At 40.9% G+C, this 12,262-nt stretch overlaps 1 protein-coding gene across 1 annotated transcript in view; it reads right to left on the reverse strand.

Moving 5' to 3' along the window:
* lamb4 (laminin, beta 4) overlaps positions 1-8,257 on the reverse strand; it is a 33,840-nt gene extending 25,583 nt beyond the window's left edge. Inside the window, exons 1-7 of the mRNA XM_083666725.1 lie at positions 8,228-8,257; positions 7,008-7,056; positions 4,681-4,838; positions 1,264-1,399; positions 961-1,034; positions 622-810; positions 372-435 (exon numbers count right to left, since the gene is read on the reverse strand). Coding sequence (XP_083522851.1) covers positions 372-435; positions 622-810; positions 961-1,034; positions 1,264-1,399; positions 4,681-4,838; positions 7,008-7,044 — 658 coding nt within the window. The 5' untranslated portion in view covers positions 7,045-7,056; positions 8,228-8,257. The remainder of the gene's footprint in view (positions 1-371; positions 436-621; positions 811-960; positions 1,035-1,263; positions 1,400-4,680; positions 4,839-7,007; positions 7,057-8,227) is intronic.
* Between the last annotated feature and the right edge of the window lie 4,005 nt (positions 8,258-12,262).

Here is a 12,262-nt window from a genome sequence, read left to right on the forward strand (position 1 = left end):
GTGTTTTGATGCTCTTAAGACATCAAGAGTGGATGGCAGCCATGTCATTGGCAAGAACTTTTCCACATTTCCATTTCATGGATATTATATTCAAGGTAGACTCAGTGATATGACGTTACCCTGGGAAGTTGAATGACTTCAGAGATGTTTCAGCTTTACCCAAGCAAGACGTTTCACTTGTAGCAATTCTGTAGCCACACAAGCATGGTAATGCAATGTGATAGCCGTGTGATATAAAAGATGGCGTGTGAATTATCCTAAATTCTGCTAGAGACCTCTGCTGGTAGTCGCATGGCTGTTTCGTGGCTGTGTCATATCGCTGAGTCTAACTTTAAGTTTAGGGTATTTATTGTACCCAGGCTAGGCCAAACCTTGAATCTCAGGATCGTATGGGTTCTCTATCTCAAAGCTGGGATCCAGAGCCTTCAACACCACCTGCAATGCAAATACGCAAATCTAAATTTAAGGAACTATTAGAAAAAAATCTGTGAATAAGATTGGGTCTTGTGTGTGTGCGTGGTGTGTGTGTGCATGTGTGTGTGTGTGTGTGTGTGTGTGTGCGTGTGTGTGTGTGTGTGTGTGTGCGTGCGTGTGTGTGTGCGTGTGTGTGTGTGTGTTCACCTCTCCATCAGTGGATGGCTCTGACCCAGAGTATCTGCTGTCACAAATGACATCGTCCACACTGTCGGCCGGCCCCGTGGACACTGACGGAAACTGTGAAGCGCAGTCTTCTGCAAAGTAACGGAACACCTTCCAGCTGTGTCCAAAGTCTCTGGACCTCTCCACCAACATGGCGGTAGGACGGAAAGTCTGCAACGGGCGCACAGGAAATGACATCACTCTGGAGGAAGTGGCGGTGCAGAGTTGTTTTCAATGTGATTGAGGAACCCAAAAGTGGCAGTGGTCGCCACCAGCCTGGAGAGGTACCACATGTGACAAGTGCCAAGGAGTGTTACCTACCTTAAAGGTGAGGACCAGGTGACTGAACTGGAACAGAGTCTCCAAATCCAGTACAATGCTGACTTGTTGAACACCTGCAATCAATAGAGTAGATACGTAGATAGTCTCAATATGCACTTTACCCCTTCTGACAGTACTATGCACTATAAGTGAATGTACTCATGAGAACAGACTTTCTCTAAAAATTCTGCGATTCAGATTCTCCAAAACTACTACGATCAACAAATATGTTTCCAACTCTTTTTGTTTGGTTATACTTTGTACATAATCTAAAGGAGCACTATGCAGCAACTGTAAACAAACCGCTCTCTGACTGCCACCACTTCGTCCTGTGTTCGGGGTCAAAGGTGGCGATGACATTCTCTATTTGGTGGCTCTCTGGGTTGTTGACGCGGTTGAAAGGCTGCCTGGAGTCACATGTGAAGCATTTCTGCTCACCCTGAGAGGGAAAAAAAGAAAACCATGGTTTCACAGAACTATGGGCTGCACATGATAACAATACTAACAACTACCAACAACATGATTTGAATAAGTGATGAGTCATACTTTGATTGTGCAATTAATTCCAACAACCCCAAAACTTAAAACAAAAGCAATCTTACAGGCATAAATCATACAAAAGTGTACATGGAACTTCCATGCAGTATCATGCATGTGGGGACATGCACCAGCTAACACCAGAGAAAGTACAGAGTTCAGTATACATCACAGTGAAATATGAAGCAAAAGGCACCTTGAAACTCTCTTGCTTCCTGTAACTGTCAGCAAGGTATTAGCAAACAACATTTTGCTGCATATGTTCTTCCACACCAAGAACTAAAAAGATGAATGCAGTGGCACACCCACATACCTATCAATTTGCTGGGAGAGAGAGAGTGTGAGAGAGAGAGAGAGAGAGAGTGTGTGTGCTTAGGGAGGGGAGGGGTGTGGAAAGGGAATTGTCAGAGCTAGAACACATAAATGTGTCCCTGGGGGCTGTAAGGTAAAGGTAATGACCTATAAATGTGGCGTATCAAGACATGTCTGCAGTATGAAGCACCTTCAGGGTAAGCCACAGAGCTGTCAAACAAAGCAAAAAGGTATTTCTGAAAGACGCTTTATATTTTATACAGAGTCTAGCTTAAAGCTTGCTACGGTCATGGAATATACTGGCAGGCACATTGGAATTCCTTCTGTAAATAAACTTTAACTTTTAAGACGCTTGAGAAATGTGTAAACATTTACCTTTGTGCTATTACACTGCGTGCACAATTATTAGGCAATCAGTATTCTGACCTTATCATTATTTCTATGCACATTTTCCAATTCTAAACCATATAAACTTGAATGCTTAACACCTTATATTAAGGTGTGCATAATTATTAGGCAGCTTCATTACCTCAGGTAAAATGGGCCAAAAAAGAGATTTAACTGACACTGAAAAGTCACAAATTGTAAAATGCCTTTCGGACGGATGCAACACTCTTGAAATAGCTCAATTATTCAGGCATGACCACCAGACAATCAAATGTTTTGTTGCGAATAGTCAACAGGGTCGCAAAAAAGGCATGGAGAAGAAAAGGCGCAAATTAACTGCAAAAGACTCGAGAAGAAATAAACATTAAGCTACCAGGAACCCATTATCCTCCAGTGTCATCATATTCCAGAACTGCAACCTACCCGGAGTGTCCTGAAGTACAAGGTGTCAAGTGCTCAGAGACATGGCCAAGGCCAAGGTAAAGAAGGCTGAAACACGACCACCACTGATTAAGATTCACAAGTTGAGTCAAGATTGACAAAGACTGTTTATTGGCCATGCAATAAATTCTTGGAATGTAATTTTTTGCACACCTTCCCCCCCGAGACAACACACACACTACACACACTGCACACCCCCCCAGGGAGAACAGAGCGCTGGGCTCTGGGCACAGGGTCAGCCATATATTCTAGCACCCCTGGAGCAGTTAGGGGTTAAGTGCCTTGCTCAAGGGCACAACGGCAGTGGTAGGCGCCTGGATATGATGCCAGTAACCCTCCAGTCACCAGCTCACATCCAGCTCCCTCCTGGAGCGGGGAGCAAACCAGCAACCTTCCGATTGCTGGCCGGCCTCTCTAACCTCCAGGCTACCTGCCGCCCCTAATTGATGATTGTGCCAAGAAATACCTGAAGACAGATTTTTCAATGGTTTTATGGACAGATGAAAGGAAAGTGACTCTTGATGGACCAGATGGATGGACCTGTGGCTGGATCACTAATGGACACAGGGCACCACTTCGAGTCAGGCACCAGCAAGGTGTAGGAGGGGTACTGGTATGGGCTGCTATCATTAAGAATGAGCTAGTTGGACCTTTTCGGGTTGTAGATGGACTGAAAATCAACTTCCAAACCTACTGCCAGTTTCTGGAAGATACTTTCTTCAAGCAGTGTTACAGGAAGAAGTCTGCAGCATTCAAGAAGGCCATGATCTTTATGCAGGATAATGCTCCATCACATGTATCTAAGTACTTCACTGCTTGGCTAGCCGGCAAAGGCCTCAAAGATGACCGAATAATGACCTGGCCCCCTTCCTCACCTGACTTAAATCCTATTGAGAACTTGTGGGCCCTTCTCAAACGTCAGATTGACAGTGAGGGAGGACAATACACCTCTTTGAACAGCATTTGGGAGGCTGTGGTTGCTGCTTCAGCGAAAGTTGATCGTGAACAGATCAAGAAACTGACAGACTCCATTGGTGGAAGGCTCATGGCAGTTATTGAAAAGAAGGGTGGCTATATTGGTCACTGAATATTTTTGAAAGGCCAGAAATGTTATTTAATTGTCATTTTGTGTTAGTTATTTGTTAGACTTACTTGTTTATTCTAAATCTTTACAGTGAGTTGGAAAAAAATATTTTTTATAATTTAGTTGCCTAATAATTCTTCACACTAATAGTTGCCTAATAATTCTGCACACTTATATATTCCCCTGAGAAAGACAAAACTCACTTTTCCTTTGTTAAACATTCAGGTTTGAGGTTCAATAACATTTTGGAGCATTGTATTTGTTCAACAATAAAATGAATCCTGAGGAATACAATTTGCCTAATAATTGTGCATGCAGTGTATAAGGAAAAATCGCTCAAGTCTGATTTTGATGAAAGTAACCTTTCTTTGAGGTAAAAGTAGTAACAAAGTACCAAAAGCTTAGAAAAAGAAGCTCCCACACTCTGGTTTCAGCGGAGCTCTACTGAACCACTTGGCTCTCTCCGTGGGCCCAATTTATACAGTATCTTTCATTGTTGATCTGTCGCCAGTCACCTGCTAAGTATCGACACCCTAACCAGTACTACCACTTAGACCATTGTATTCATCTACAGAAATGGGATGTATATGCTATTGACCCTGGAATGGTATGCATGTATTCTAAGGGCTAAAGTGTCAGGCCAAACTGGATAATGATCGATAATAATCATTCGAAAGGTGACTGTGACTGTTTCACTTCCCATTAGATTGCAGAACACATTCCATTAAATGCACTTCTGCAGGTCTGCATGTTTCTGAGTAATTGGCTCAAACATGTTAAAAGCTCATAATAAGCTGATACAAATAAACCTCACGAGAGCTCAGACAGAGTGACCGTGACAGGTAACATTTACAACTAAGGTAAGTAGCCCTAAGAGATTACCTAGAATAGCAAGGGACACCGCATTTCTCATTTGTGGTTAGGCACCAGAATGCATGATTAATTTAGGAACCCCTAACCTCCAGGTGTCCGAGGATGCAGTAGGTCTGGGGTCCGTTGAGTCCGCAGGTGGAGGAGGCTGAGAGCTGGGCAGAGCGGCCCACCATCAGGTCCCCCAGCTGGGGGTGACAGGAGCTGACATCACACTCCTCCTGGAGGAGGGCAGCAGGGACCAGCACTAAGCAGAGGAGGACAGACTCAGGACAGTCAGAGAACATGTTGTTTCAGTGTCTTAGTATCTAAGATAATGTGGTAACACTTTAGATTTCAGTATCCCTTTTGGTGTTTGTAAAGTGTTTATTATTAGTTGATAAACTATTAGTTTATTAATATTCTTAAAATCATCACATTGGTACATGGGTTACCAAAAAGCTTTCTGTAATGCTGTATGCACTAAAAGATATTGATGATGAGGGGTACATATAGGGAGTTGGGGGAGGGTCGTGCATTTCCAATTTCAGTCCGGGGGGAGGGTTATATATTTTTTAATCCAGTTAAGGGGAGGGTCATGCAATTAGCAATTTATAAAATGGTGATATCGTTCAATGCTTCAGAATTCAACGCTGTGTATGCTCCCACATCCAATCTGTATACCAAAGCTGAGCGCAGGGTATGGGCGCCTTCTTAGCTCAGCATTGGTTTACTTCTCAGTCCACTGATACTGAAATGCGCTTTTTGGATTTATTTAAAAAACAATACATTTTGCTTTTTGAATAGAGGGCCTATTAAATGCCACTAGTATTGGGTTGGGTTGATCTGTCTGTGTGGGCATATTGTTGAGCAGCAGGAGACTAGACTTGTGACTATAACAGGTGGTCTCGTCCTAGGCACTCTGCTGTCTACTTCATGTTGAATCAGTATGGTTTTTAGAGGGTCAACTCTTATGTTATGTGAAAACATATTTTGCTTGAGGGAGGTCAATTTTCTCCATGTAGGCCTACCCTCTTCATAAATAACGATGTCCCTTACGGTAGAGTAATACAGTAGAGCAAGAAGAAGATTCAAGCAAGCTACATTTTTGTACCCCCAGTACCGAAATGATGATCGCACACTTTTAACAGTTTCTAAAACTATCAATAAACAAATAGTTAACCATCTATTTACTAATCATATACAGATCACAAACCCCAAAAAAGGATAGGATAACTTCATGTAAAGTGTCACATATTCAGGATTAAAAAGTAAGATGGCAAGGCTGCATGATAGTACCTCATTCATGAATTAATAGGCTAATGAAGCTATGTATAATAAAAACAAAGTGTACAACTTCAGTGTACTTCAGTTTCTAACCCCTTTGCTCACCTGAAATAAGAAAGAAAGATAAATGCATTTGCTACACGTATACGCATGCCTTAACTAAATATTATAGGTCAACACTAAACATTTGACACTTCTGATTACAGCCAGACGCTATAATCATAAACCAACCAGGCATTGTGGTTCTTTTCATTTTGGAAACATTCCTTTGAGATTCTGGTCCATGATGACATGATTGCATTGCACAATTACTGCAGATTTTTCAGGTGCACTTTCAAGCTGTGAACCTCCCGTTCTACCACATCCCAAAGGTGTTCTATTGGATTCAGATCCGGTGACTGGGAAGGCCACTGAAGTCATTGTCATTGAACACTGAACTCATTGTCATGTTCATGAAACCAGTTTGAGACGACTTTTGCTTTGTGACATTATCATGCTGGAAGTAACCATTAGAAGATGGGTAAATTGTGGCCATAAAGGGATGCACATGGTCAGCAACAATACTCAAATAGGCTGTGGCATTCAAGCGATGATTGGTATTAATGGGCCCAAAGTGTGCCAAGAAAACATTCCCCACACCATTACACCACCTCCACCATGAGAAGGTATACAGGTGTTCCTAATGAAGTGCTCAGTGAGTTTTATCCATTAGCAAAGGTTTTGGACATTAGATTTCTATTATTAAAAAATCTAAATAATCAAGATTGATTACAATGTCAAGAATATGATTATTATGTAAGTAAATAACTTAACATAGCTACCGTTCTTTCAAATGTATCATAAAGGGGTTTATGTTATGACAGCAATCATTTTATAGAAGAGAAAGTACATTTTTGAAAATGGTGGGTATTCTTCCAACAGAAAAAAAGCGAATGCCAGCAAGTGGAAATAATCTCCATCAGCGTTCAGCAAGTGATCACATGTCTGCTTCATAGAGGCTTCATACACCAGTGGCAGAGAGGGATTCAGCTTCCTGCCAAAAACGAGTCAATTTAATCCTGCCCTTGGATCTGTGTTTTCTTTTTGGAGTTATATGCCATGTGTCTTTCACCAACCCAAATAGTGCCAAAGGGAGGTCAATAGAACTTACACACAAGCAAGAGCAGAGAACCCATATCTTGGACCATCTGCTGGCAGACCTGGCAGAGAGTGATGGAGAGAGAGAGAGAGGGGGAGAGAGGGGGAGAGAGAGAGAGAGAGAGAGAGAGAGAGAGAGAGAGATCATCCATCATGTTGTTAGTCATGTCAGGTGTGTGAAGCTGAATTCACATTCACAACTAAGTCAAGGTTTCCCCAGCATCAGAAATGTATCTATCTTTTCTAAATACCTATATTATATATATTTGAAAACATTTTCAACATTGTTTAATGTTTATTATATTATTTCTCTCTCTGCACAAAGCCACATGTTTAGAGCCAAACTATGTGGTTGCCACATTTCTCAATGAGAATACCTAAAAAATCCCAGACAAAACAATTTAATCCACTGTTCATGTTGAATACAGCTGCATGTTTAAGGAAGTGAAATGTAAATACTTAGTGGCTCCAACATGTTTGAAGACTAACATACCAAGGCGCTTAGTGGTGCAGCACACTAATGCGCATACCACGTAATCGCAAGGTTCCTGGTTTGATTCCGACCCTCGACATATCTTGCATGTCATCCCTCCTCTCTCTCACCCATCCTTCCTATCAATCTTTACTGTTTCTATCCCAATAAAGCAGAAATGCCCGAAAAAACATATTTAAAAAAAAAAAAAGACTAACATACCAGCAAGTAGAGTTAAATCTACACACACTACAAAGGTTACTGTTCTACACTTCAACATTAAAAACATATTCATACAGTATATAACTGTGCCACTGACGGTCGTGTGAGAAAGAAAGACTGTAATTTAATCATTGTCACCAATTGTAAGGGCTACCTTTCTCACGTCATAGGTCCTATACCCTGTTCACATTGTGAGTCCCAAATGCATGCCTATGGGGGCAAAATAATACGCCCAAGGGAGGACATTGGAATGTACAGTGTTGTATTGTGCTCTGCAAAAGCTAACCCTCAAGGGGCTCATGAACCTCAATGGGAATGTATGGGCCCCACAATATAATTGTGTGTGGATTTAGCCGACTGTTTGGACTTGTAGCATGAAACCAAACTGTAGGCTACTTATGCAAAACCTCAGGTAGATAATAGCAGAGAGGATAGTGCAGTGCAGTAAATCAAACCAACGTAAACCAACACAAGGCCTTCACTCTGCTTGGCTTCATGTAATCATTTATTGGATGACAAAACAAACAAAAGATTCATACCTGGATATCGTAGAAGCGAAGTCCCAGCAATGATCGTCTTCTTGCTGTTGGCGCTTTCTCAGATACAATGCTGCAGAGTGGACTGATGATCCCAAAAGTCATCAAAGTTCCACCACAAAGGGAGGGAAGCAATATCGTTTATCTCAAATGTGTTGCACCACAATTACTTAAAACAAACATGGAAAAACCAACCCTGATAAAACCCTAACCCTAACCTTAACCGCAATTTGTAGGCATAAATATGCATATATATATATATATATATATACTGTATGTCTATATGTAATTAACAGATTCACCTGATAAATGCAGATATGTAATACAGATTTGCCTCAAGATTTAAAAAAAAAAAGAAAGAAAAAAAAAGAAAAAAAGGACACGTTAGATAGATACATATTTTCTCTGACTTAAACGCCATCTGTATATTTGCAGAACCTACCTTTTGTGCACAGTCAAAGGTCAGTGGCATAACTGTAGCTATCTTTCCTAAGATAACCACACTTCACAGCACTAGCAGAGTTGTTTTCACTGGTGCTTTCCAATCCAGAGTCGGTGCTTACCGTACCTGACTCCAGTGACTGACTGAGGTTTGAGTCTCAGCATGTAAAGGCACACCTGAGCTCCATGCAGAAAAAAAGAGCAGGCCAACATCGCCCCGGGGTGTGTACTGTGTATGTGTGTGTGTGTGTGTGTGTGTGTGTGTGTGTGTGAGTGAGTAGGGAGGATTAGATTTCATTCAAAACTGACATTTCCCCCTCTCTCTTTCTCAGATTTGTACCCGTGGTAGAGTACAGTACAACAGAGGGAATTTACCTTGACAAAGACATGGAACATATCAGCGAGGCTGGTGGAGGTAGAAATTGGAGGACGGGCTCATTGTAATGCATGGAATGGAATGAGGAGTGGTATCAGACACCTGGCAGAAAAGACAATGGGAGCTCCAACCCCCTCTCTCCATGTCCTGTACACCAGGTGGTGTAGGACCAGAGCCTACAGGATTATGAAGGACCCTCACCACCCGAAAAACGGACTGTTCCAGCCGCTGCGGTCAGGCAAACGCCTCCGCTGTCATGCAGCAAGAACAGAGAGGCTAAGGCTGAGTTTCTTCCCCCACGCCATCAGAATCATCAACGATGACCCCACCAGTGCCCCCCTCAAGTCACTCACACACTCACTGACATCATAACACATATGCACACACATAATCATCCATCTGCTGTTTATATTGCTTACTGCTTATACTGTTCATATTGTTTATACTGTTTATACTGTCCATACTGTATATTTTTTAGTACTTCTATTTTTATTTTATTCTATTTTAAAACTTATTGTACTGTTGCACTACTCTGTGGCACTGTCACTTTTGCATTTCACTGTATACTTGTATGCACGTGACAAATAAAGAATCTTGAATCTTGAATCTTGAAACACACCTAAGGTTGAGAGATGGTACAGGGTATACAGTGCCCTCCATAAGTATTGGAAAGAGAAAGCCTTCTTTTAGCTCTATACTCCAACAGTTTGGATGAGATTCTCATCTTTAATTCAATGTTTTCTTTTTTCAGATTGGTTTCACCATTTAGAAATAGTCAATTTTTATACATAGTCCCCCTATTTCAGAACACCAAAAGTATTGGAAAATTTGTTTGACAGGTTAGTCAGGTGTGTTCCATCACATCATTTGTGCAGGCATAAGAGAGCTGTCAATATCTAGTATTGATTCTAGGCTTTGCATTTGCCTTTGGAGTCTGCAATTGGTGTTTGTCAACATGAGAACCAAAGAGATGTCAATGAAAGTCAAGAAAGCCATTATGAGGCTAAAATATCAGAAAAAAATATATTTGACACATCTGACACATCCAAGCCTACCTCCTGGAGAGTGTTGCTGATCTGTGGGACAGTTGTTTTTCTTAATTATGATGAGCATTCTTCAGTCATCCACTGTAGAAGTCTGCCTTGGTCTAGGTTTGGCAAGCCTAAGGTTTTGGCTGTGTTTCAGATTGTTCAGCCTACTAATGGCTTCCTTGACTTTCATTGTCTCTTTGGTCCTCATGTTGACAGACATCAAAAGCAGACTCCAAAGACAAACACAAATCCTAGAATAAATACTAGACATTGACAGCTCTCTTATGCCTGCATAAATGATGTGACGAAACACACCTGACTTCTCAGAAACACCTGTCAAGCCAATTGTCCCATTACCTTTGGTGCCATGAAATAGGTGTAATGTATATGTATAAAAAGTGTTTTATCATATTCTATTTTTTGTTGTTGTCATTTCTAAATTGTGAAATACCCTAAAATAAAAGCTAATAATCTCTAATTTAACCTCATAGTAATTGTTTGATTTCCAATCCAAATTTTTGGAGTATAGAACCAAAAGAATAAAAATGCTTCACTGTCCCATTACTTACGCAGGGTACTTTATGTGTAAATTGCACTAAGCTGCTGAGGCAGGCATGCAAGTGATAAGTGATTCTCCATATCATACATCAGTAGATCCATACAAATATTCCATACAATCCATACAAATATTCTACCACAACAGGAGCCTACTAATATTCATGGATGAATTAATATGTTGGGGTGAAGTGAGAAGGTTAGGGTTGCTCAGTGGCTACATCTGCTGGCCAGGAGAGGTGGCGTCCAGGAAGGGTAAGAGCCTTATTGAACCATTGATGATATACTGTATAAGAACTGGACACAGTGAACTATGGACAGCCCACTGGATTCCTATGAGACATACGATTGTCTCAGTGAATCCAGAAAATGCCGTTTACAGGCGTTGTCATCTTGAATCGTCATCGACATCTGATTGGTGGCACCAGAACCTTGGCACCACCGCAGGTGTAGTCTATTGCTAAAGTAGAGGCGAGATGTCGTTCGGAAAGTACAGTGAAGGCGCTTAAAGAATCTCGCAAGAGCCGCAAGGGTTTCTCAAAATGGATGAAAGCCATGAACAAAACCCACTGTCAGCCTTTTAAATGACCAATCTTGTCAGCTGTAACTTTATCTGGAGATAACACCAAGTACACAATAATTCAATTGAATCAATATTTAATGAATTCTAAACAATGAACTAATACAAAGCCTTTATTACTTAAAGCCTATATTATGCATAGTGACAGTAGGCCTATACCACGTAGCAGAATTATGGATCAGCTTAGCACTTCTGATAATAGGCTACCTCAACAATTTAATGAGGTAATTTAATACATGTTATCTATAGAACATGGTTAACTTTCAGTGTCATTTAATCATGCTATGCTACTCACCTGCAACAACCGGCATTTCATTTATGCAATCACTGAAGCGATTGTTATTGACTCTTTGTTATACAGTATGCTATATTGTGTTACCCTAGTCACATAAGGCGACTACAAATTTCAAGTTCTGTGAGGACAAATCGATGCTCCAGGACCCTTGCAGTAATGATTAGTAGCCTAGGCTAAAGTTAAAATCACAACACGTCTGCATTGTCACTGATGAAGAATAACCAGAAAAAACCTTTAACCTTGGCAAGACGATAGGTGCGCGGGTTCACTATTTTCTCCACTTTCAGAAAAACACATGAAATCTATATAACTAAATTCCTCCTCTAAGAAATATATTCTGGAATTCTGAAAAACTGAAAATGGGGCCAACAGGGCCGGATGCAGCATGCTTTGACTGGGGGTGCTTGACTGCAATGTAAATGTAATGTAACGTAATATAGTCATAGTCACATTTACCGCCACCACCCCCCCATCTTTGGAGGACATCTTCATTATCTTTATTGTCGTTTTTTTTTACTTGTTTACCCCCGCACTTTGTTTTTTTAATTTCTTTTCTTTTTTTCTTCTTTTTACCCCCGTCATAACATTTGTGATTCTGTTTGTCATGCATATTTGACATCTTATTGAATTATATATTCCCACCACCACCACCCCCCTTCTTAGGAAGAAATTATTTTTTTATGTTTTTATTTTTATATATATCGGCATACTTAACTTTTCACCCGTAGCCTATGTGATTCAGTCATATGTTTTGCATTCA

The sequence above is a fragment of the Argentina silus genome (genome assembly GCF_951799395.1).
Source record: "Argentina silus genome assembly, chromosome: 3".
Classification (NCBI taxonomy): domain Eukaryota; kingdom Metazoa; phylum Chordata; class Actinopteri; order Argentiniformes; family Argentinidae; genus Argentina; species Argentina silus.